The sequence below is a fragment of the Enhydra lutris genome, unplaced genomic scaffold (assembly GCF_002288905.1).
Source record: "Enhydra lutris kenyoni isolate GAN:26980312 unplaced genomic scaffold, ASM228890v2 scaffoldscaffold26, whole genome shotgun sequence".
Classification (NCBI taxonomy): domain Eukaryota; kingdom Metazoa; phylum Chordata; class Mammalia; order Carnivora; family Mustelidae; genus Enhydra; species Enhydra lutris.
The window spans coordinates 27,102,143-27,126,698 of NW_019154110.1; the positions used below are offsets into that span (position 1 = coordinate 27,102,143).

The following is a 24,556-nucleotide window of genomic DNA, read 5'->3' on the forward strand; positions in this document are numbered from 1 at the left end:
GCTATGACCGGCGCATCCAACATGCACTGGAATCCTTTCTCTATGACATTCAGCCCTCTGAGTCAGGGTCTCTGACTTTTCCCTTCCCCAGGCTGCCTCCTCTAGGCCAGATCTGATTCGGAAGTGCGGATTTGGAGGAAGCTCAAACTGAGCAAAGTTAACTGTGTCTGGAGGGCTAATACCCTGACAGCGGGGAATGGATCCAGACAGGAGAAGGTTACAGATTCTCGACAGTTAAGACCACGGAGCCAGGCTGCCCAGCTCAGAATCCCAGCTCTGCCACTTACTGAGTACGTGACTTTAGACAAGTCACTCTGTGTTTCTTCATCTCTAAACTGGGGATGATAGTAATACCCCACTCCCACCCACACCCACTCCAGGCACATGGGACAGGTTTAAACCAACAGTCTTCTCCCTCTTCCCCACCCTGGTTCTCTCCTGTCCTCTGTCACTCAGCCTATGTAACTGCCTTTAGACAATATAATCCAGCACAGATCCTTTTAGAAAAGCGGGTTTATTGGTCGGGCTGCTTACCAGGACACAGCAACATGAGAGGCTCCCAGGAGCCCACAGGAAACTGTATCTGCCCACAACTCAGGCCCCTTCAGCCCATCAGCACCAAGGGACCCTGTCCCACAATCCCCATCCTCCCTCAGCTGAAGCGTCTCCAACTGTTCAGAAGAGAGAAGGGAACCAAGAAGGGGGGTAGGGGTAGGGGTAGGGGTTGGGAGCAGAAAGCAAAGCTTTGTATTATAAAAAAAAAAGTTTGTGTCCCCAGGCTCCCTCCCTCCACCCCTTAAAACTATTAGCTGCAACTCTAAAAAGCAAAGCAGGGAAGATAAGGCAGAGGAGATGGGGGAGGAGGAAGCCTTCAATCCTCCTTTTTGGGCTGTGCTTGAAGGGGAAGGGAGTTGTCTTTGCTTCTGACAAGCGGCCTTTACTGGAGAGGAATGGGGGGGGGGTACTGAAGTGTCCTGAAGAGAACCTGTCAGTGCACAACAGGACTGGAAGTAGCATACCCATCATCCCCAATGATTCAGGAGAAGACCCCACAAGGCAAGGAGGTCTTGGCAAGTTTCGCAGCTTTCTGATACTAGCTCTAGGGAAGGATCTTGAGAAGAAACTACCAGGAGTGAGCCAAGGCTGGGTTGCTCCATACACTCTCTCCATGTCCCCTCCAGCTCTCAGCTTGGTGGCCTGGCCATTAGCACGTTGCTGTCTTTCCAGTCGGCCTCCCGGCTACCTCCCAGCTCTCTGCAGTCTGGTGCTGCCCTCTTCTGGAACCCTCATATTCTGGATTTGAGAAATGGGCTGCCACAAGGGGCACCATTCAGATCTCAGTTAAGGGACAGGGGTGAGTGAGGCGTACCTCTCTCTCCTCTCTGGATCATCTCTTTCTCACTGTCCTTCCTCCTTATTCTGAAAATTGTCCCACTGTCCTCTGAGAACACCATTACGACGGGATTCTTGTCTTGTGTTTCTCATGCTTCTAATGAGGAGAATTCTCCTCTCTTCACCCATTTCCACTTTCTACTGTTTCCCATTCTCGTTCCCAATGCCAGAGCCATGTGCTGCTGTTGCAGATGCAGAAGCACGGTAAATGTTCCCTACATCATCTCCTCCTTCCCCAGGGCTCTGCTTGGCTACAGCCTTACTTGTTGGAACCCTATACAGATACAACGGTGCTAGCCTCTCTTTCCAGGGTCACGCTCACTCTGCCCTCTTCCCCCAAATGCCCGAGGTTCTCCTGAAAGCTGCTTTTAAGTCCTTCTAGTATGGGGCCTCCCGTGTGGGCAAGGGTCCTCTTCAGGATTTACTCTTTCCTTTTATGGTAGTTTTGGCTTTCAAGCCTCCAGGGATCAGGATGAGAAAGAAGAGCTCAGTGAGCAGGAATGACAGCAGCTGGGTACAAGTGTGAGGTGGAGGGTGGGGGGGGGAAAGGCAGCCTACCCCAAAGTGGGGTGGGGCAACCATGGAAACGACAGCCATTTCCTTTAAGATCCCTGACTTGGACAACCACGACACGGATCACTCCCCTCTCCACTCCCACCCAGACTGTGCCCAAACTGGGGCGATCTGTGGTGGAGGCTGCCTCCCCCTCCGATCTTAACAGCGGTTAAGACTTGGAGAGGTGCTCCTTGAGGGGCGGTGTTGTCAATTTAGAAACATCTCAGCCCGCGTGGGGCCGAGAGAGAATGCGAAAGAGAAAGTTCCAGAGGGAAAGGCATGGGGAGGGGGCGGGGAATGGCGGGGCAGGGTGGCGCGGCCTCCCAGGCAGAGCCCCGCGTGCGTCCGCTCAGTCGCTGTCACTCTTGTCCACCAGCACGGCGTCCGACTCCTCGGTGATCTCCAGCAGCGTGTGCACGTCGGGGCTGCTCCCGCGCAGCAGGTCGGCCGCCTCGCCGCGCTCCGCGCCGCCCTCGTCATCGTCGGCGCCCACCTCCACCATTTCGGTGGCCTTTAGCACCTCCACCTCGCCCTCGCGGATCTTCTTGACGTGGAAGGTGAAGGGCGGCACCTTGTAGACCGCCGTCTTGGAGCGCGCGTACACCACGTGGTCAGGCGTGAAGGACTTGCGCAGCTTATCTCGCGAGGTCTTGAGCTTCTCGCGCCGCTCGGCGGGAACGAGGCGCGTGCCCAGCTTGTTCATGCGCTTCTCGAGCGTGTGCCGCGTCTTCTCCAGGTTCTCCTTGGTCTTGAGGCGGGTCTTCTCCAGGTTCTCTCGGGTGCGCACCTTGGTCTTCTCCATCTTCTCCTTGGAGAAGGCCTTCTTGAAGTCGTCCACGCGCCGCAGGCCGCTGCGCTTGATGCGTTCGGCGCGCGACTCCTCGATGACCTCCTCCACCTCCACCGCCTCGTCGGACGACAGCTCGAGCGCGGCCGCGTCCTCCTCCGGCCGCTCGCCCTCGCCCAGCTCGTCGCCCTCCTTCTCGGGCAGCGCCTCCGCCTCTTTCAGCGACTTGCCGATGCTTACTTTGGCCGGCAGTTTCACCTCGTCCTGAAGGGAGAGCAGAGCGAAGAGGTGAGGGGGCAGAGCCGAGGGCTGGGCGGGGACCTGGGGGATGCTGGGCGAACCCGCGGCAGGAGGGTGGGTGGTGATTCAGGGGAGTGCGTGGTAGCTGTGACATCCGCCCGACTCCTTCGCCGGTGTGCCAGTGTCTGTGAGCTGGACACTGCGTGGGCGCCCAGTAAATTGTGTGTTGAATGAACGGTAACTATACAGACAGGGCGAGGAGGGAACGGAGCTTCCGGCTTGTGCAGTCATTGCACTTGAGCTAAATATCTCTGCAGCCCCCAAACCTGTCCTACAACCTGCGTCCACGTATCTTAGTTAAACTACTCCTAACTAGGGAACACAGTTTAACTTTGGAAATGGGCAGAGCGCCCCCTGGTGCACACCGCTCTAGCTAGACCAAAAAATGCAAAGGGGTTTGAGAAGTCGTTGAGGGGGAGGGGGTGGGAGTCGGGGAGTGAGCTCACAGCCAGTCAGGCGACCCCCAGGTACGGTAACTTGAAGGCAAGATAAAGGGAGTGTTTCCCAGACTTCACATAAGTTCAGGACCAGTCTTAGGGAAGGAGAGCTGTGCTGAGCCCATGCTCCCCACCCTTGACCTCCTCATACTGATTTGTTCCAGCAGCGGTCATTACCCCGTACGTAGAAATTGAGAGAGGAAAGAGGAAGAAGCTGGCTGGCAGCCAAGAGCATGTTTTCTTCCCAACATGGACAATTATTCTGGTTCTGACTTCCCAGCCTTGGAATGGAAGGGAGGGAATACTTTTTCCATTGTGATTTTTTTCTCCCCAGACCAGAGTTTAAGGGGCCAGGAATGGGGTGGTGGTCCCAGAGTCCCTGAGATCTAGAGCTCAGAGCCAGTTCTTCCCTTTGCCTCTGGGAGTACCTAGCACCAGCACTGTCTTCCATTCTGGTTAGATTTTCCAAGGTCCTGACTCTGGGCCAACATTTCAGAATCTCAGGATCACCCTCTACAAGAAGGTAAGGGAGGTCGAGCACAGAAAGGGCAAGGGGGCATATTCAAGAACATAAACATAAACCCAGAACTCTTTGGCTTGCACTCTCTTCAGGGACTTAAGATGAAGGAAGGAGACAGTAGGTTTTCAAGGGGTTTTCTTTTTCTTTCTTTTTTAAGATTTATTTATTTGTTTATTTATTTGACAGAGAGAGAGAGAGAGAGAGAGGTCACAAGTAGGCAGAGCAGCAGGCAGAGAGAGAGAGAGAGCGGGGAACAGGCTCCCTGCTGAGGAGAGAGCCCGATGTGGAGCTGGATCCCAGGACACTGAGATCATGACCTGAGTTGAAGGCAGAAGCTTAACCCACTGGGCCACCCAGGCGCTGCTTCAAAGGGGTTTCTGAAGACAATTTCCCAGAATTGTAAAAAAACCAAAAACCAAAACAAAAACAAACCCATCTGAGAAAAATGAGGCAACATGAATTGACCCCTCTTATAAACACACACACACACACACACACATACACACACACACATTTCCACTTGGTATCTCAGCACCACATGCTACAGAAATTCCTCCCCCAGCCCCCAACCTCTTTCCTCTTCCCTCCCATCCACATCCCCCCAGAGTTTCCTGGTTTACACTGAAAACTAGGAACACCCCCTCCCAACTTCCTTCCCTCCCTGTCAATAGCATTAGCAAGGACAAAGACAGAATGCTCGCTCCACCCTTTCTCCCAAACTGGACACCAGTACTGCTGGGCATCAAGCCACCTCAAGCGGTCATTATTCAACTACACCTCCCAGCAGGCAAGGTGATCTGGGCTCAGGGCATGCTGGGACTTGTAGTCTCCATCTGCCATAGCTGGCTTAGTACTGTCATTCGGTCTATCCCTCTCCCTCTTATCACTCACAGAGGAGTTGAAGGGATTGTTTTCCTTGTCTTGAGTGTAAGAGGATCCCAACCTCTCTTAACATTCCTTATTTCCAGTTGTACCCTTTGGGTTTCCTTTTTACAGTCTTTCTGCCTGCTACTCAAGTCCTCTCTCTTACACACCATTTTAGGACTCTCCATGATCTAAGCTCTCTGCTACCTCTTCATCCTTCTCCATCCAGAATTTACCTGCAACCCCAGTATCAAAAAAATTTCAGCTCTGATCTCCTTCAAAGCCTCTCTGACTAAAACCCCACACATGCTCCACCAAAGGATAGTAGAGAACCCCTCCTTTCACTAAACTCAGACAATGTGGATAGGCTAGGGAAAGATTAGGGTGATGGGCGGGGAATAGTCAGGAAATAGTCCCAGCTGCTGGAAAGCAAATCGACATTGTCTCCCTGCCCCACCCCCAGCATCCCTGATGCCTCCCCTTACCACCCCCCAACCCCTGCCCCACCCCATCCCTTAAAGGCTAAGCTGACTGGTTTTCCTGGCCTCTGGCTTCCTAAATTAAAGGTGTTTGCCTGCTGAGCTTGAAAGTGAATGGGTCTAGGGACAGAGTCGCAGACCTCTTGTAGCCAATCCCATCTTTCTAATTCCTGTTGAAAGGTCTCAAATACAACATCAGGGAACAATCCCAGTGAAGGGGGTTTATTCCTGGATTTGGAGGTGTCTCTCCCAGTCCAGAAAGGTATATGAAAATATATTAACACCATTCATTGTAGGTTCCCCCCAGAGTGATAGCTTACACCAGAGGAGCTACTTTGGTGGAAGATCAGGGGATGGGGGAAGAAATAACTTGACCTAACTCCCTGGACAACATCCAGTAGACTGGCTCTGCAGAGGGTATACCACTATGATTTTAGCTTTTTTCCTCCATTAATGGATTTTCTCTTTTCTCCCCCTTTCCAAGCCAGGTTTCCCCTATGACTCATAGGCTTGGAGTGCTGTTTTGGGTCCACCCCATCAGCCTGTTGCTACAACAACAACCAACACAATTCCAAAGCACCTCCCCCTACCCTGGGCACAATGGCCAGGCACCCTTGTCCCACCCCTGCTGCCCTGGCAGAGCTCCTACACCAAAGGAGGGGCCTCAGGGGATGGCTCTGCTTGTTCTGTTTTCACGCTTTTATTAAAGAAAACCACCACTCCCAACAGGCTCGGTTTCCAGAGTTACCTTTAATGACCAGGTCTGAGCAAAAGCATGCACAGCTTCCCCTCCCCCCCACCAAGCATACACAGTTCTCCAACTCAGGAAGGCACCAGTCCAAGATGGGTTTCAGGAGCCCCAGGGAAACTTCCCGCCCCATCCACTCCACTGCCCAACTCTGCTTTATAAACTGAAGATCCTCTGGTCTAGGAAGAAGATTTTAATATGATTATAATTTAATCGAGCACCTACTATGTGCCTAGTCCTTGGCCAGGCACTTCACATTTGTCAGGGAGAAGGGACAATGTCATATGACTCTTTAAGTAGGAGCCTTCCTTTCCTTTTTTTTCTTTTCTTTAATCTTTTTTTTTTTTTTTTAAGTAAGTTCTATACCCAATGTGGGGCTCAACCTCATGACCCTGAGATCAAGAGTCACAGGCTCTACTGACTGAGCCAGCCAGGCACCCCAGGAGACTCTCTGGACTTAATGCTCTGTCCCCAACTACTGCCTGGGACTAGCCAGAGAAAACTCTGGAGAGGGCATTCAGAGACCCAGGATCTGCTCAGAGAGTAAGTTAGAAGAGGGGCAAGACTTGGGGAGAGGTAGAAAAGAGGGAAAGTCATAAAATCTCAGGATTGTTAACTTTAGATTGCTGAGACAAGGGGTGAGAGACACCAAAGGCAGAGGGTCCTTTCTGCTAGAGCAGGATTCTCAACAGGATTCATGTTGCCCCCAAGAGGGTGGAAATTAATTCTTGAAGGGAGAGGTTAATTTAGATATCCCAGTAGTTTGTAGTGCCGAAGAGTCCCAATACATATGTAGATAGATAGTATATCTATAGCATTAAAATTTCGTGGAGGAGGGGACAGTTAGGGAAAATATCTAAAAGGACTCCTTAGAAGGATGATTTTGGAAAAAGAAAAAAAGTTGGAGGAAACCCTTTTGTGCTGTAGGGAAGCCAGAGGATCCAGGCCAGAGCCAGCTAAAATGTCCCCCCTTCCGGCCTCTCCGAGTTGGCAGCTTTAGGGTGCCCCACCCAAGGCAGGATCTGGCAAACATAAGGGATCCCTTTGCAAAACATTTTCTAAAAAAAAAATGGAAAAAAATAAGTGTAAATGTTTTCCTCAGCTCCAGGGAGAGGGTGGACAGGGTACAGAACAGATCCCAGGCCTGGGCCTCATAAGGGCCCTCTCCAAAGAAGCTTTGAGCCAAACTGGCCTGTCCCTGAGGAGGAGGCAGAAGGGGAACGGGAAGGAGAATCAGATGCCATGGCACAGTTTCATGCAATTTCATGCAGGGCAGCACAGGCTGCAGCTCCAATATGGGGTTTGGAGCATCTACTATTAAGACAGAAACCCAGAGGTGGGGGAGGGCCCCGTCCCTTTGCTTCCCACCCCATTGCACACACCACATTTGCCTGAACTCTGCGTATTGCGAGTGTTTTCACCATATCCACCACCAACCTAGGGCTTGAAAGAGGCCTCTCATCCCAACACTGACCACCACTAAGCAGTGAGCTGGTGGTGGACTGGAGTGACGGCCCATGCCCACTGCCCCGTGTCCCCCAAGAGACCCTAAGTGCCCCCACCGGCTGTCGGCTTCTCTGGGGTGGGCAGAGGCACAGGCTCTGGGTAATAGGGCAGTGTCCTAGGCGTCTGGTCAAAGGGTGGGAGCTCTGGCACTGTCTCAGGCTTCAGGTCAATGGGCTCAGTCTCAGGCAGAAGGTCAAAAGGCACGATCTTGGGTGTGGCCAGGTCAGAGGGTGCTTTCAGCTTCTTCTTGGGCTAAGATGAGGAAAAGGGGTGTAAATGGGGCTTGAGATGGGTGTGGATGTTGTTGAGAGAAAGAGGCCTTAGTGGGCATGCAGAATTGGAGATGGTGATAGGGGGAAGGGAATATGGCATGCATCAGGCTGGAAAGGAACCATATTTTATATGCTTCATCAAGAAGGCCCCGGGGATGAAAGTGTGACAAACCCAGGCCCGTGTTTAATAAACAGTTTAAACAGAGCTCCTCTGTTCTTCCCTCTAGAATCTTCCCCACTCCCATCCTTAGCCTCCTGCCTTCTGTCCCTACCCAGCCATAGTCGTGGGATGATGCTGTTGAGGGCTGGAGTGAGGGAGTAAGAGGCTGCTGGCAACGTAGAAGGAGCTCTTCAAGAGGTCAGTTACTGACTCTAGCCAGAGAGGCTCTGAGAAGTGAAAAAGAAGGCAAGTAGGCGAACAACTCTACTGTCTTCAGAGTCCTAGTTCTCATTATTTCCCCAGGGCAGGGTGGGCACTTGGTGCCACCCTGGATAAGGAGAGGTAGAGGCAAGGAAGAGGGACATCCTGGTTGTTTCCCTTTGGTCATGTCCCCACCTCTTGCCTTCCTTGCCACTCCTCCCCTACACATGCCTGGGATAGCAGACACCAAGATGCACAGAGAAATCAGGAACAAAAGCCAAGCTCTCTTTATGACAGCTGGGCTTGCATCCTGGAAGACCTAGCGGCAGCTCCCATTCTCCCTCCTGAGGGGCTGAGCTGCCACTCTTGTCTTGGACCATCATGAGAAGTCAGGGAGAGAGATGGTTAGGGGCACTACCAGACTCCAGTGACAGCAGTGGTGGGTAAAATCCTGCAGCCACAAAAACACAACGTAGCAGGTGCCAACCTTCCCTGTGGAGTATAAGGAGAAGGAAGGCCAAGGAGAAAGTCAGCATGGTCCTCTCATAGCCAGCTGCAGAGCTTATGCCAGGGGATACCCATACTGGCCAGGGAGCTCTGTGCCTTACTCTCTGTACCCCTCCCTCCTCCCTCACTGTCATTGGTCCTTTGTCATTGGCCATTGCCTCTGCTTCAGTACTAGGAGGCTAAGCAACTAATGGCCACCAGCCTTAGCCACTCTTAGTAATGTTGATTGCACCCTCACGTGTACGCACACATGCACACGCACACATGTACTCAGACAGCAGCCCAAGTGCCAGGATGGTGCAACTATCTCCCTTAGAGAATGAAGGAGCCAGAACAAACCCACTGTTGGAATAACCTCCGCCCTGGTTTCTTCGCAGAGCCCGGGAATGGAGGGAGGAAGTGGGGAGCAGAGAATTTAGCAGAAGAAGGGGTACACCTGGGTTCTAGTCCCAGCTTTGACCCTCACTGACTTGAGTGACAGTAGGCAAGTAAGTTCCCCTCTTTGGGCCTCCACTTCCCTAGCTATAGAATGAAGGAGCTTAAGCTGATTATCTCTGAAGCATCTTCCAGCTCAAAAAAAATCTGTAATGGCAGAATAATGAAACATGCACAATGGTATGCTTCAGTGAAATGGAACAAACCACTACTCATCTCTGAGGTTGGTTGCCTAGCAACAATATCCTCTCACTTCTCTATATCAGTAGCTTATTTTGTGCCATTGCATCCCTTTTTGATTTTGACCTTTACAATAGTCAGACTTTACTTATTTAAAAAAAAAAAAATCAGAGGGAGGAGTATTATTTCCTTTAGTCTTAGGATTACCCCTAATAGTAGCCTCCCTGCTTTGGATCCAATGACCAGGAAAATCTCAGCGTTTCGGAGGAAGGATGTGGTAAGCACTCTTTCCATGGCCACTAGGCTCAGGGACTGAGAGGGGCAAGAGCCTCACATTGGAAAATTTGGGAACAAAAGTTCAGAGTTCTGGCACAGAGAGCCCTCATTTGCCTTGAGTCCAGTAAAGAGCTATATGGGTTAGGTTAGGATTTGGGGAGGAAAAGCCAGCAAGCCCTCATTCCAGCCTTGGTGCCCTTGTTTTTAAAGCCTAAAAGTCCTTAATCCCTTAAATGCTTCCTGGTCCTATCATCAAGCGCTTGGAGCAGGTCCGAAGGGTCCTTGTGGAGATCATGTCTCATCACAACTGCTCCAGAAAGCGCGTTTCTTTCCATTTTAGCCCCCTTTTCTGCATTCTAAAAGAACACTAGTAATATCCAAGTCGTTATCTGGAAGAACCGAATCTTTAATGATCACTGCCCCTCCCGTTTGTACAGTGTCCAGGATCTGCCTGATCTTCCCAGCAGTCAGTTCTCAGTCCACTGACCCTTAGCTACTAGTAGATTTCGTTCTTCTCCTTCACTAGATGTTGCCTAGTTAGGTATCACCCTGATAGGATGGGATGCCAAACTGCTAGTTTTTGTTAGGGGATAGGGAAATGCCAGAGGACAGTAATGACTCAGAAGTGGGTTCAAGGTGAGGGCTCTGATATCCTGGGGTGGGAGGTGCTAAATTTCATGGGGGAGCCAGGAGGATCAAATACAAACTTAACCTGTGGAATCATTATGTCTAACAGTTCCTTGAATATGGGGTGAGGCCACACAAGGGATTCTCTTCTTTATCCCCCCAGGAAAAAGGTATGGTGGGGGCAGATGGCCTGATCCCACAGCTGGGGCCTTCCTGGCCTTTCATTCTCCCTTCTACCCTGCCCCCATTGCCACATCATCACCTCCCACATCTGCAGCGGGGAATACAGTATCCACTCCCCTGTTCCCACTCTGGAAAACTCACATTCTCCCAGGAGGCCTTTCTCCAAATCTCTCTCTCTCTCTCTGCCTGGCCACCCAAGCATCCTACCCCTCAGCCTGACTACCATAAATGCTGCCGCCCCCAATCTTCCCTATTAGGTCTGCCAAGGCGCAGAGCTATTTTTACCTCCTTCTCTTCCCAGGCCTGCAGACCTCAGAAAGGAGTAGCCTCTGCTTTTTCTTTAGCTGCTGAGTACCTCATACCCTCGCCCCTTACCTGGACATCTGCTCTGCATCTCAGGGAAGTGCTGCTTCCCTGAGCCCCACCTCTGTTGCTGGAATCTTTTCCTTGCCTCTGAGCTCCTCTCCAGGTTGGAACAGTGTTACTTATTAGTTATTTGCCCTGTGGTTTAGAGGCACAGGGTCCCCAGCTTGAGCCATTCTTTCTACCTCCAGGCTGTGATTAGACCCCACCTCCCACCCCCACAGACACATGACAGACAGATCCCTGCCAGCTGCTGAGCGGGAGTAACAGAGATGCCACTGGCCTCTGCACACGAGTTTTGCTTCCTAAGGACCCATCCTTCTCTCAGCATCTCTACCTTTGACATAGGTTTACCTCAAGTCTGAGAACTTTCCCATGTTCTATGGTCTGGGATATTTAGAGTGAAGACAGCAACCTATCCAAGCCCTTCGTGGCAACCCTCTAATACACGAGGCTGTGGAGAAAAGAGCTGGCAGCTATGGTCCCAGACCCCTGAGTGTTCTTCCCTTGGTGACACCCCCTCCCCTGGGACTAATCAGATTTCTTTTAAAATCTCTCTCACATACACTCTTCCAAGCAGTTAGATTAAGTGAAACAGCTCTAGACAAACATTTCTACCAGGTAGTGCTATATGGGCTGGTGGGGGAACTTCTAGCGCCACTTGGGAGGAGTCTCTGGGCATTGGAGGGAAGGGGACAGCACCAGTTCTGTCTCTGTCCCACCACCATCTCCTTGGATGGGTACAAGTTCACCCATCTCCCTGTGTCTCCTGTCCCAAACACTTGTCCTAATCTGCATCTCTCTTAGTTCCTCCTAGAGACACCCAGTTAAGGACCTCACTGAATCCCAGATGGTCACTCAGAATCCAGCCTGGTGCAGTCAGGGAAACCACAGCTCCCTGACAGGTTCTCTCACCTAGAGGGTGTGGGAAATGTAGGCTTCCTTTTCTTTCCATTCCCTTCTGTAGGGAAAGGAAGGGGCTGAGGGAGCATAGACTAACGCCTTTACCCCTGATCTCACCTCCTTGGGTGGGAACGTCAACCAGGCCAGTGGGAAGAAGACAGCAGGAGAGGCTGGGCAAATTCCCACCCGTCCAAAGATCACCAAGCCCTCAGCGCAGAGCCTCTTCTTCTTCTTCTTCTTTTTTTTAAAGATTTTATTTATTTTTTATTTGACAGACAGAGATCACAAGTAGGCAGAGAGGCAGGCAGAGAGAGAGGAGGAAGCAGGCTCCTTGCCAAGCAGAGAGCCAGATGCGGGGCTTGATCCCAGGATCTCGGGATCATGAGCCCAGCTGAAGGCAGAGGCTTTAACCCACTGAGCCACCCAGGCGCCCCCTCAGAGCCTCTTCTAATGTGATTGGGGAGGAGGGAGCGGGGAGGACTAGCAACACTGAGATTTCCAGGTTTATTTGCGGTTAGGATACAAAAATGTCATTTTTATCCGAGCAAAACCGGTAGAGGAGCAAAGGAAGCAACAAGCGGCCTGGGCGGAGCCTGGCGCGCGCCAGCCTCCTCCCGCCTGTCTGCCCGCTGCTCCGCTGTCCCCCAGGCCAGCAGGGTGATTCCTGCGCCTAGATCGTCGGGCCCGGCAGGGACTGTCCGCTTTGCCCCACCAACCCCGCTTGCACTCCTTACGTTGCACCCCACCTCCCTTCCCCAATCACCCCCACAACCCCCGCGCCTACTTTCATCTACCAGAGAGGGTTCGGGAGAGCTGCCCGCGTCCCCAAGGGCCTGAAAGTGCCCAGAGGCTCGGGGCAGCTCGCAGCCTGAGGACCGGGAGGCAGCCGAGGCCCATGCGGGTCCGGGGGCGTGTGCTGGCGGTCGCTGCCCTCGCCTGGCGCAGCCCCCGCCGGTGCGTGCCTGAGCCCTGAATCACCCGCTATATCGGGCGGGCAGGGCCGGAGGCCCCAAACCCGGGCCACGCCGCCAGTGTCCGCTTACAGTGGGCCCACCGGCCGCCAGGGACCCCTGGCTTTCACCCAAACCTCCGCCAAGTAGGAAGACTTCACACAGTCGAGCTGGGAACAGTCTGCGAGGGGGAACGTCCTCAAGTCCTGCCCCCTAACTTTTTTGCGTGTTTGTCGCCAGAGGGACGGGGCTCGGTGAGAAGGCGTGGGGTGCAAAGCGCGCCCCTCTGCACGCTCCAGGAATCTGGAGCCCACCCCGCCCTGCCCCACCCCACTCCAACGGTGCTCCCGGAAGGAGGGTGGGTCCCATGAGCCACCCACGCCAGGCTGGCGGGAGCGCCGCACGGCGGGCAGGTCCTCCTACCCCAAGCTCCGGAGACTCCGGGCCAGACGCGTCCACCCCCCAGCTCACCTGGTAGATCATGACTTTAAAGTTGCGGCGCCTCAGCAGCTCCGCCTCGTTGACCTCCAGCTTCTTGATCTGGCCGGCCTGGCGCTCCAGGCTGCCGCGCACGGTCTTCACGTTGACGCTGACCTTGCGCACCTTCTCCAGCAACTTGCTCACGGTGTTGCTGGTGGTGGCGTGTGCCTTGCCCAGCTTGCTCAGCTCGCCCTGGATGCTCTGCACGGCACCCTCCATCTCCGCCTGCCGTTCCTCCAGCTGGGCTTGGGTCAGCTGGATCTGGTCGACGGCGCCGATGATTTTGTCCAGAAGGCTCAGCACCAGCACGCCGTTCACCTGGTCCGACTTGATCAGCTCCTCAGAGCCGGCCCCTGACGGCTCCTCCGCCGCTGGCGCCGCCATTGGGGAGGACCCCGGGTCCCCAACATCGGGGTACCCGGGAAGCGGCTGCTCGATGATATGGAGCTGGGTGTCCTCCATGGCTAGCCGGAGCCGTGCGGGGCCGGCCGGGTGGAGCTGGAGCTGAAGCCCAGAAGAGGAGGAAGAGCAGGAGGGGGGAAAGCGAGAAAGAGCGGAGAGGCGAGGAAACTCGAGCCACGTCCGTGCGCACCGGGACGGTGGCCAGAACTGTAGGGCGGGGAATCGGTGAGCTCCCTGGCTCCCGGGCCAAACCCCAGAGTCTCATCGCCCATTGGCTGGCCCCACCCCAGAAAGGGAGGGACCGGGGCAGAAGGGGAGACCGATGGTGGGGAAGGGGGGCAACCGAGGGGGACCCAAGAGCCGAGGGCCCCACCCTTCCCAGGATGGTTGGAATAGTTGGAGCGGGAGACTAGGGCCTCGGCTGCCAGCGGAGGCCACGCAGCGGGACTGGGGCGGAGGAATGTGAGCCGTAAGCCGGGGAAGGGAAACAGGTCCAAGAGTGGGGCTCTCCTTCCCCCCCCCCCCCGTGTATTTTTGCTCACGCACCTTTGAAGTTCTAGAGCAGGGAGTCAAGTAGAACATGAGATCCTAAAATTGTATCCAAAATACTGGATTTGCCTGTGCCCAGATTTTGAGAGGGAAAAATATCCATGGCTTCCAGTGTTTTCGAAGGGAGGGGAGGTCTCTACCTCCCCCACAGCCGAGTTACTCACCACCATTCTAAAACGCGTGAAGAGTTCTGGGGTGCTGGGCTGGCTGAGTCAGTAGAGCATGTGACTCTTGATCTTGGGGTTGTGAGTTCAAGCCCCACCTTAGATGTAGAAATGATTTATAAATAAAATCTTTAAAACAAATGTTTGATGGGTTGTTGGGGGCAGGGAGAACTTAGATTAGGATCACAGTGGTGGTAAAAGGCTGCACAGCTCCTCTAGGTTCTTAGATTTATACTAACAAAATAAGACTAAGATGGACAATAAAGCAAAAAGCAAAGCCTTTTACCCACCTCTCACCGCTCTTTAAAAATTACCTTTCCCTGTGTTTCCTCCTGCCAGAGGCCTAGCTCACACTGACTTCCCAGAGCAGGACCTAGGAATGCATCTATCTTTCTAATGCCAGAGACTGGCCCTTGGCAATGAGAGAGATCATCAAATCCCACCTCCTCACTTGACAAGAACAGGAGGGCCTGGAGAGGACAAGTGACTTGCCAGAAGTACCCACAGGTTAACCTGGGCTTGGTGCTCAAATCAGGCCCCTGTATGTCTCTCTTGCTCTCTCTACCTTAGCATTCTACTTTTCACTGGGACAGGGATAGGCAGTCATGGCTGCCCATGCATACTGGTTTCCAGTATGTGAGCCTGAAGATTAACTATAGATATATTTTCAACTGTGTTGGGTATCAAGGACCAGAACCAAGGAGGACCCTTGACTCAGAAGTCTAGAGAAAAAGAGGCTGTCCACGCTCCCCTATTTTGCTCTCTAGCACAGCACTGGAGTAATGAATTCCCTGGAGTGGCACCAGCCCTCTTTCCCCCAGAAAAGCTGCAGACCTTTTCCCTGCTTAGGAAACTAAGCTTGGGTTTCCCCAGCTGGGTGGATGATGGTTTTGGCAATAGGTCACTTCTAGTCTGGCATGCATTATCATTAGGAAGAGTGAAAAACTGCTCCATGGGGTCCCAGGCCCCAACAATCCATTCAGAGAACCAAGCCAGAAAGATGCTGGAGTTCAATATCTGGAACAGTCTGCGATTGCCCCAATGACTGGCAGATATATGTCTGTTAGAACTGACAGATGACCATACTAAATTTTTTTAGAAATTAAGAGAAAATGTACCGGGTCATCTGGATGGCTTAGTCAGTTAAACATCTCCCTTCAGCTCAGGTCATGATCCTGGGGTCCTGGAATTGAGCCCTGCATTGGGCTTCCTGCTCAGTGGGGAGCCTGCTTTTCTTCTTCCCTCTGCTCCTCCTCCTGCTTGTGTTCTCTCAAGTAAAATAAATAAAATCTTTTAATAAAAATTAGAGAAAACGTGCTATAGCAGTTTAAGTTGCTTCCACTGAGGATTGATAAGACTTCTAGAAAAAAAGAAGAGTGACAGTAGAGAACCTTACTAGCCTTTTATAAGGTCCTTATTTATTTATCTGCACCCTGTGTGGAACTAGAACTCATGACCCTGAGATCAAGAGTCCCATGTTCTTTGGACTGAGCCAGCCCAGGGCCCCAGGTTCTTACTTTTTAAAATGGGTTAGATTGTTTTCACGGGTGACACACAAGATACAGATTGTGAACAGGACACAGAGAAATAGAGGGAAAAAAACTTTTCCTTCTACACTTTCTGCACAACTAATTTCTCCCCTCAAGAGACAAATTGTTACTGTTTTCTTGTGAAAGAAACACACACACACACACATACACGTGCGCACACATGCACATATATGCTCAGCACTTTGCCTTTTTTCAGTTAATAATATACCATGAAGATTGTTCTGTATCACTGCATTATAGAGCTGACTTGTTTTCCAATGCATGGATATGCTATACTTATGTAGCCAGTTCTTTATCAATGGAGATTCAGAAATTATAATGTAAACCTCACTGGGGATGGGGGAGATGCTGAAGAGGAGTTTTAGTGGTTGATTTGTTTTTTGTAGTTGCATGCTTGCTCAAAGGAATTAAGGGTATGCCATTTTGGCTTTCACATTTGGAAAATATTTCTGTTCTTCAAAAAGGAATGTCAGTATTTGTGGATGAGTCAAGTTATATCCAAAGGACAGTCCAGTGACTACATCTCTGACTCATTTGATGCCTCCTTAATAGAGAATTTTTCAGAAGGGCCCTACCCCTGCATACCTACTTCTAAGAAATTGCAAGGAGTTTCTCTCTTGTTCTTCTTCTTACTGAATACTAGCAAAATCCAACAGGGGGCGTGCTGAGCTTTGTTGCGTCGGCTTTATCAATCCTGATAACGAGACATGGAGCCCAACAAGAGCCTTACCAGAAGGCTTCACTCCATTTCAGTGAAAATAGTCAGTTTCTCTTCATTTGGAATTACATTTAGCATGCCATTGCTTACATTCAAGGTTGAGGTTTTGCATTTTCCATCGCTCACTCCATTTGCTGAAAGGCACACTGTTCCATTGTGTACTTTAAGCTGCTGAGGCAGAGTCTGTAAAAGGGATGGAGAGGTGGAAACAAACAACCCTTTGGCCCAGAAAAATGAACACCGGGATACAACCACGTCAGCAGCTGGGACCTCACAGAGCTCTCTCATATTCCTCTATCCATTTGTTTGCTCAAAAAGGGTGACTACTTAACATGAGCCAGCTGCGGGACTGGGGCGTTCAAGGAGGAATCCGTAAAGCCCAGTCCCTCCTGGTGAGAAGCTCATAGTGTAGCAAGGGAGACAGATGTACAAATAGTTTCTGGTACAAAGTGGAAGGTCCTCCAGCAGCTCAGGGAGTACTCCCACTACTTCCTGGGAGAGGGGGAAAAGGTTTACATGGGGGAGAGTCTCTAGGTGTGAAGGAGGAGAAAGTGCCCCCCCACACACACCCTCACCCCCATCCCCGCAGCAACAACATGAGGTGTGAAAGTGCAGGGCTGGGGAAGGAGATAACCAGGCACTGTTCATCTCTTACTGTGGTTCTGCGTAGGTCCTCTGAGTATATAATTAGGGAGATCCAGCAAGGTGTGAGGCACACAGCATGCAATGTGTTCCATTCAGTTTTGGATCCGTCCTGGGAGAAATCCTAGGGAGACAGTATGCTTTGTTAGTAATAAACAGTTTGAATAAATGATGTGTCTTTACATCAGAGAAACCATGCCGCATGGAAAACCAGTCCGCAGGACCTGGCTTTCAGCTGCTACAGACAGCAGCTGTGTTTTTCTCCCCTGATTTATAGGCACTATTCTTGTTCCTCTGACACAAACAAAACAAAACAAAAATGCCTATAATATTTGCATATTTCTCTTCCTCAAAAATTCCTTCCTTTCTTCTCCCTCGAATATTAATATATAAGGTAGCTTTCGTGAGCCAGAAAACAGTTGAAATTATTTATTAAGAGCTAATTTATGCACAGCTTAGTGCTAGAAACCTTTCAGAGGCATAGCAAATTTGCTGTTGGGGGCAGAGTTTTTCGTCTCAGGGAAGCAGTAATGCAGCCAGATGAACAAAACTTCAAGAAAATAAATTAATGGCGGGGCACCTGGGTGGCTCAATGGGTTAAAGCCTCTGCTTTCGGCTCAGGTCATGATCCCAGAGTGCTGGGATGGAGCCCCGCATTGGGCTCTCTGCTCAGCAGGGAGCCTGCTTCCTCCTCTCTCCACCTACTTGTGATCTCTGTCTGTCAAATAAATAATATCTTTAAAAAAAGAAATTAATGGAAATGCCCTAAAACCTCTCCTCCTCCTCTGCTGTCAACATGCACTGGTCTCTTATTCTAAAAATAAGAAACAAAACACACAAACAAAAACTGCAGTCTTAATTGGTTTTACCTTCCTGTCTCCTCAAGGTTAGGTCTGTCCATTTTCTAGCATTCAAATTTCATTGTTTTTTAGAACTGCTGCCACAGATCCCTAACACTCAATTCAGTTCTTAAACTTCGGCCATTTGCCCAAAAAGTTGGCTTCCTCTCTACTAAAAGAGCACTTAAAAGTCACTAGTAAACTCCATATTCTACCAATTACCTCTCCTTTTCTAATTTTATTTGAACCCTGCAGCATTTAGCACTGCTGACCAATTTGTCCTTGACACTCTCCCTCTTGGTCTTTGTGAGGTTGTATTTATTTCCTGTCCTATTTGGTAACTTATTTTTTCTTCCTCTCATTTTCTTTTTAAACAACCCACCTCTTTAAACTGTTAAAAAACTAAAAACAAAACAAAACAAAAACCCAGCTTTATGGAGATATAATTCACATCACATACAACTCACCTATTTATTTAAAGTGTACAATTCAGGGGCACCTGGGCGGCTCAGTGGGTAAAGCCTCTGCCTTTGGGTCAGGTCGTGATCTTGGGGTCCTGGGATCAAGTCCCACATCGGGCTCTCTGCTCCCTGCTTCCCCCTCCCTCTCTGCCTGCCTCTCTGCCTACTTGTGATCTCTGTTGAGTAAATAAATAAAATCTTCAAAGAAAAAAAAAAAATAAAGTGTACAATTCAGGGGCACCTTGGTGGCTCAGTCAGTTAAGCATCTGCTTTGGCTCAGGTTTTGATCTTGGGGTCCTGGGATCGAGTCCCACATTGGGCTCCCTGCTCTGCAGGAAGCCTGCTTCTCCCTCTCCCTCTCCCTCTGCTGCTCCCCCTGCTTGTGCTCTCTCTCTTTCTTTCTCCGTCTCTCTCTGTCAAATAAATAATATCTTACAAAAATAAAAAATAAAGTGTACAATTTAGGGGTTTTAGTACATTCACTTAGTTAGCAACCACAGTCAATTTTAGAACATTTTTGTCATCCCCAAAATGAACACCTGTTAAATAAGGTATTGTATAAGGTGTTTGGAGGCAAAGAGGCCGAAGTGAGATTGGGCAAGAAAAAGATGCCCAATCATGGAGCATCCTGGAAGTCATGCTGATAGGTCCAGGCCTTTATCCTAAAGGTTAAATAAAGGCTTGAAGGCACTGTTTAAGGATTTTAACCGAAAGAGCAAGAGGGGAGAAAAAAAACAAACAAGGGAGAGGAGATGATTTACATTGTATTTTATTTTTTTTATTTTTATTTTTTTTAAAGATTATTTATTTATTTGATAAACAGAGATCACAAGTAGGCAGAGAGGCAGGCAGACATAGAGGGGGGAAGCAGGCCCCCTGCTGAGCGGAGAGCCTAATATGGGCTCCATCCCAGGACCCTGGGATCATGACCTGAGCTGAAGGCAGATGCTTAACCCACTGAGCCACCCAGGTGCCCCTGTATTTTTTTTTTTTTTTAAGACTTTATTTATTTGAGAGAGAGAGCATGAGGGGGGAGGCAGAGGGAGAGGCAGGAGCAAGACTCCTTATTATATTTATTAAATAAAGAACTTATTTATAGAATAATTTCAGCTCATAAATGAAGATAGAATGATATAATATCACCATTTTGTAACCTCTAGTAAAATAACAATGAAGATAATGATCATTAATACCTGGTAAAACTCTGAGGTGGAAGCTAATGGGGAACTCTATAACTGTTATATCACACTAACACCTAAACCTACTCATTAATCTTCACATCACAAACAGAGAGGATTGACATTATGTGTCTAGGGTGTGATAGGAAGTACACACCAACACCTATGAAGTACTCTTGACAAAAAAACAAGCAAAAAACAATCAAGCTTGAATCTGATCAAGCATCTGGATCTAACTACCAGTTGACAGGAAACCTGAGGGCCAGAGAAATACATTAAGCGACACTGTAATAATGCAACCAGCGAAATTCAGAGATGGGAAGCTCTACAGGACAAACAACCCAGTTTCTCCAGCAAGCAAAGTGCAAAGGTGGAGGGGAGAGGAAGAGATGATGATGAAGGGGGAAATCACTAAATTAAAAGAAACTTCAAAAGCCTATTTAAAAGAAAGGGTGCCTGGGTGGCTCATTTGGTTTAAGTGTGTGACTCTTGGTTTTGACCAGGGCAGGATCTCAGGGTTGTGAGATCAAGCCCTGCATTGGGCTCTGTGTTTAGTGGGGAGTCTGCTTGAGATTCTCTTCCTCCCTCTCCCTCTGCCTACACACCCCTGCCTGTACTCTTGTCTCTCTCTCAAGTAAATAATTTTTTTTTTTAAATAGAAGAAAAGAAGAGGGGTGCTTGGCTGGCTTAGTTGGTAGAGTATGTGACTCTTGATCTCAGGGTTGTGAGTTCAAGTCCCACGTTGTGTAAAGAGCTTACTTAAGGGCAACTGGGTGGCTCAGTCTGCTAAGTGTCTACCTTAGGCTCAGGTCATGATCTCTGGGGTCCTTGGATTGAGTCTGGCATCAGGTTCCCTGCTCAGTGGGGAGTATGCTTCTCCGTCTACCCTTTACCCCATTCATGCTCTATTTATCCTTCTTTCACACAAAAATAAATACATAAAATCTTTTTTTTTAAGAGCTTACTTAAAAGGGCAAAAAAAAAAAAAAAGAACAGTCAACCAATTACAATGTGTGGACCTTATTTAAACCCTGATTTGAACAAATTGTTAGCAAAAAATGGTTTATGAGGCAATCAGGGGAATCTGAATACTGATTAGATCTTTGACATCAGAGAATTATTATTAACTTCTAAAGTGTGATAGTGGCATTGTTAATTCGAAAATAATTCTTGGGGATGCCTGGGGGGCTCAGTGGGTGGAGCATACGACTCTTGATTTGGTGGGTTGAGCCCCACAATATAAATCTTTATATTTAAGAGATACATACTGAAGTATTTACCGATGAAATGATACCACATCTAGGATATGATTCAAAAATAGTCCTGAGGGAAGTGGCTGGGGATCTAGATGGAAGGAGATTGGCCATACGTTAATCATTGCTCAAGCAAGGTGATAGGTACATAGGGATTCACTGTATTATTCTATTTTTGTCTACAGTTGAACTTTCCTGTTATAAAAAATACCAAGGTTCTTTGGAGGAGGAAGTGTGTTTATATATGTAAACAGACATGTTAGAATGGTCGACATACGTACCATTGGTGGCAAGAAATGTGCATAACCATTTTTCCCTTTCATGCACTTAAACCAGTTAAGAACTGGTAGTATTCAAGACAACTTTCTGTTAAACCCATTCTGTTGCATACAAGAAGACCTCCCCCCTACCCCCGCCTCCTTTCAACTTTCCAGTTGGAATCAAGACCAGATCTTCAAAACAAGATACTCTCAATAAGCACAGTTTAAGTGTTTAGCAGCTGTGCACATTTAAGCAAAAGCATTTAATTTGTGAAATCTGGCCCTTTTCCCAGGAAACAATGTTTCCATTTCACAATGTAACACAACAGGAAGAATGTGAACTCTTGTTCGGATATAGATTCCTTGTGCTTCACTCAGATTTCCACATTTTTTCTGTGTTCTGGGTGTGAGAGTGGCTGTGCGTTGGTGGACTGACTCATTTTTCCACCAAGACACATATTTCTATGAATCCCAGAGGCCACCGATTGGTGTGAAAGAGCAGTCAGCACAGACTTGGTTCCTGGATCCATCGTATGACTTAAGAGAGATGATTTAAAGTTTTTCAATGGGCTTAAGTTGAAAGAAGCAATTAAACTATTCAGATAATTCATGTTCCAAAACCTTTAGTGTTTTCAAGTGGTTATTAAGAGCAGCTATTTGATACTTTAAGGGAATACAAAGGAAATAGAAGCATAATATATGTCTTTTGGGGGTTTAATAATCTCATCGAGGAAGTAAATTAGAAAGATTAGATTAGAGAGAAATGTAGAAAGATCCTCAAATAAGTAGATGATATTAATACACATTTATATCAAATATATCCATCATTGTTTAGATGCTCTAGAATAACAGAGTGATCAAAATGAGAAAAGGCTATCTGGAAAAAGTTTCATTTACAAAATTTTTTAATTATTTAAAATGTATAGAAAAGCTTTTTTTTTTTTAGTACAAAAAGATTATTTTTTTCTGAACCATTTGAGAATAAGTTGACAGCTTGATGTCTTATCTCCCAAATACTTTAGTATGTGTTTTCTACAAATAAGGACCTTCTGATACATAACCAGAGTACAGCCATCACAGTCAGGAAGTTAGCATAGATGCATATCACCATCTGTTTCTCAGCAGCCTACCAGATTTCATCATCTGTCCCAATAATGACCCAATCTGAGATCAGACTTTTTTTTTTTTTTTTAAGATTTTATTTATTCATTTGACAGAGACACAGCAAGAGAGGGAACACAAGCCGGGGAAGTGGGAGAGGGAGAAGCAGGCTTCCCACTGAGCAGGGAGTCTGATGCGGGGCTGGATCTCAGGACCCTGGGATCATGACCCGAGCTGAAGGCAGACACTTAACAACTGAGCCACCCAGGTGCCCCTGAGATCACACTTTGAATTGAGTTACCCTTCTCTTTAGTCTTTCTCAATTAGGGGCATGGTTCCTCGTGCTTTCCTTGTCTTTGGTAACTTTGGTCTTTTTGAAGATTACTATGCATTTATTATGTATAATGTTGCTTCATTTGACCTTATCTGATGTCTTCTCATGATAGGATTTAGGATGTTTATCTTTGTCAGGAATAGCACCAAAGGGATGCTGTGTTCTTGTCGTTGTCTCCTATCACGTAGCACACAGTTTTGATTTGTCAATTGCTAGAGATGTTAACCTTGATAGTGGTGAAGGTGATGTCTGGAAGACTTTTCCTGTCTAAAGTTACTCTTTTCCTCTTCGTCATCCATAACTATTTTTGTAGGGGGTTGTCTTGAGACTAAGTAAATATCCTGTATTCCAATTTCTCGAAAAGTACAAACTACCACAACTCACCCAATATGAATAGTTTGAAAAGCTCTGTAACAGTTAAAGAAATTTAATTTATAACTTAAAATATCATTTAATTAAAGAAGGAAATCTCTGGGTCCAGATGGTTTTAGTAAGAATTCTACCAAACATTTAAAGACTGCAAAGCTAATACACACTTGCCCTAGGGCCTCTGGCTGGCTTAGTTGGTAGAGCATGTGACTCTTGATCTCAGGATCTTGAGTCCCACATTGGGTATAGAGACTAAAAAGGCTAATAATAAGATAAAAAAATAAAATAAAATTTACTTGCCTCACAGGGTTTACTCAAATCTCTTATTGTCAATAGCTATACATATTGCCAGAAAACTTTAAGGTCCCAAGGTGTGTGTATGTGTGTATGTGTATTTTTTTTTTTTTAATTTGAGAGAGAGAGAGAATAAGTGTGCATGTGTGTGTGCACGTGCAGCAAGGGGCAGAGGGAGAGGGAGAGAGAAAAAGAATCCTCAAGCAGACTCTCCGCTGAGCTTGGAGCCAGATGCTGAGCTCAGTCAGTCTCAAGACCCTGAATTCATGACCTGAGCCAAAATCAAGAGCCAGCAGATTAACAACTGAGCCACCTAAGCACCCCACAAAGCATACATGTATATGTATATTTATATGGGTGTATATATGTATGTATGTGTATGTATATAATTTTTTTAAAGATTTTATTTATTGGACAGAGAGTGAGAGTATGAGCAGGGGGGAAGGGGAAGGGCAGAGGGAGAAACAGACTACCCGCTGAGTGAGGAGCCTGATGCAGGACTTTTTTTTTTTTTTTTTAATTTATATTTTTTTAAGATTTTATTTATTTATTTGACAGGCAGAGATCACAAGTAGGCAGAGAGAGGAAGGGAAGCAGGCTCCCTGCTGAGCAGAGAGCCTGATAAGGGGCTCGATCCCAGCACCCTGGGATCATGACCTGAACTGAAGGCAGAGGCTTTAACCCACTGAGCCACCCAGGTGCCCCCTGATACAGGACTCTTATCTGAGGATTCTGGCATCATGACCTGCTGAAGGCAGATGCTTAACCAACTGAGCCACCCAGGTGCCCCAAATGTGTGTGTATGTGTGTGTGTGTGTATTTTTAAAGATTTTATTTATTTTACTTGAGAGAGAGGGAGAGAGCACAAGCTGGGGGAGCAGCAGAGGGAGAGCGAAAAGCAGACTTCCTCCGGAGCAAGGAGCCAACATGGGGCTCAATTCCAGGACCCCAGGATCAGGACCCAAGCCAAAGGCAGAGGCTTAACTGACTGAGCTACCCAGGAGCCCCATCCAAAGTATATTTCTTTAATAGAAATAGTTGTTCGCCTGTATTCAGAATTTCTAAACCTAACAAAAAGAAACTTAGAATGAAAATAGGACTCAAGGCAATATCCAACTGAAGATTCACTTTGGGTATCTTTCTCCTCCTAAGAAAATTTTTCTTCTCTAAAGACCATACCCTTGTACATCCTCCCTAAAAATATCCTGCAGGCTCCCTTTCCCACAACTCACTCCTTAAAATATCACCCAAGCCCAGTTCAACACTGCTTTATAAAACAAAACAATTCAATTGTAAAGCATAGCAATCTCTAGCCTT

The 24,556-nt window shown here is 48.4% G+C and overlaps 1 protein-coding gene across 1 annotated transcript; it reads right to left on the reverse strand.

Annotated features, from left to right (window-relative positions):
• Positions 1-711: 711 nt before the first annotated feature.
• On the reverse strand, positions 712-13,747 carry LOC111151393 (caveolae associated protein 1). The gene is made up of 2 exons (XM_022509382.1): positions 13,117-13,747; positions 712-2,998 (listed from the first exon to the last, which is right to left on the reverse strand). Exons 1-2 carry the CDS (start codon positions 13,585-13,587, stop codon positions 2,297-2,299), a joined length of 1,173 nt encoding a protein of 390 aa, XP_022365090.1. The 5' UTR covers positions 13,588-13,747; the 3' UTR covers positions 712-2,296.
• Positions 13,748-24,556: the final 10,809 nt, after the last annotated feature.

Coding starts and splice junctions, on each gene's coding strand:
- LOC111151393 (XM_022509382.1), bottom strand. CDS start 13,587: ATGGAGGACACCCAGCTCCATATCATCGAGCAGCCGCTTCCCGGGTAC. Junction 2,999..13,116: donor TTAAAGTCATGATCTACCAG/GTGAGCTGGGGG, acceptor CTCTCCCTTCAG/GACGAGGTGAAACTGCCGGC.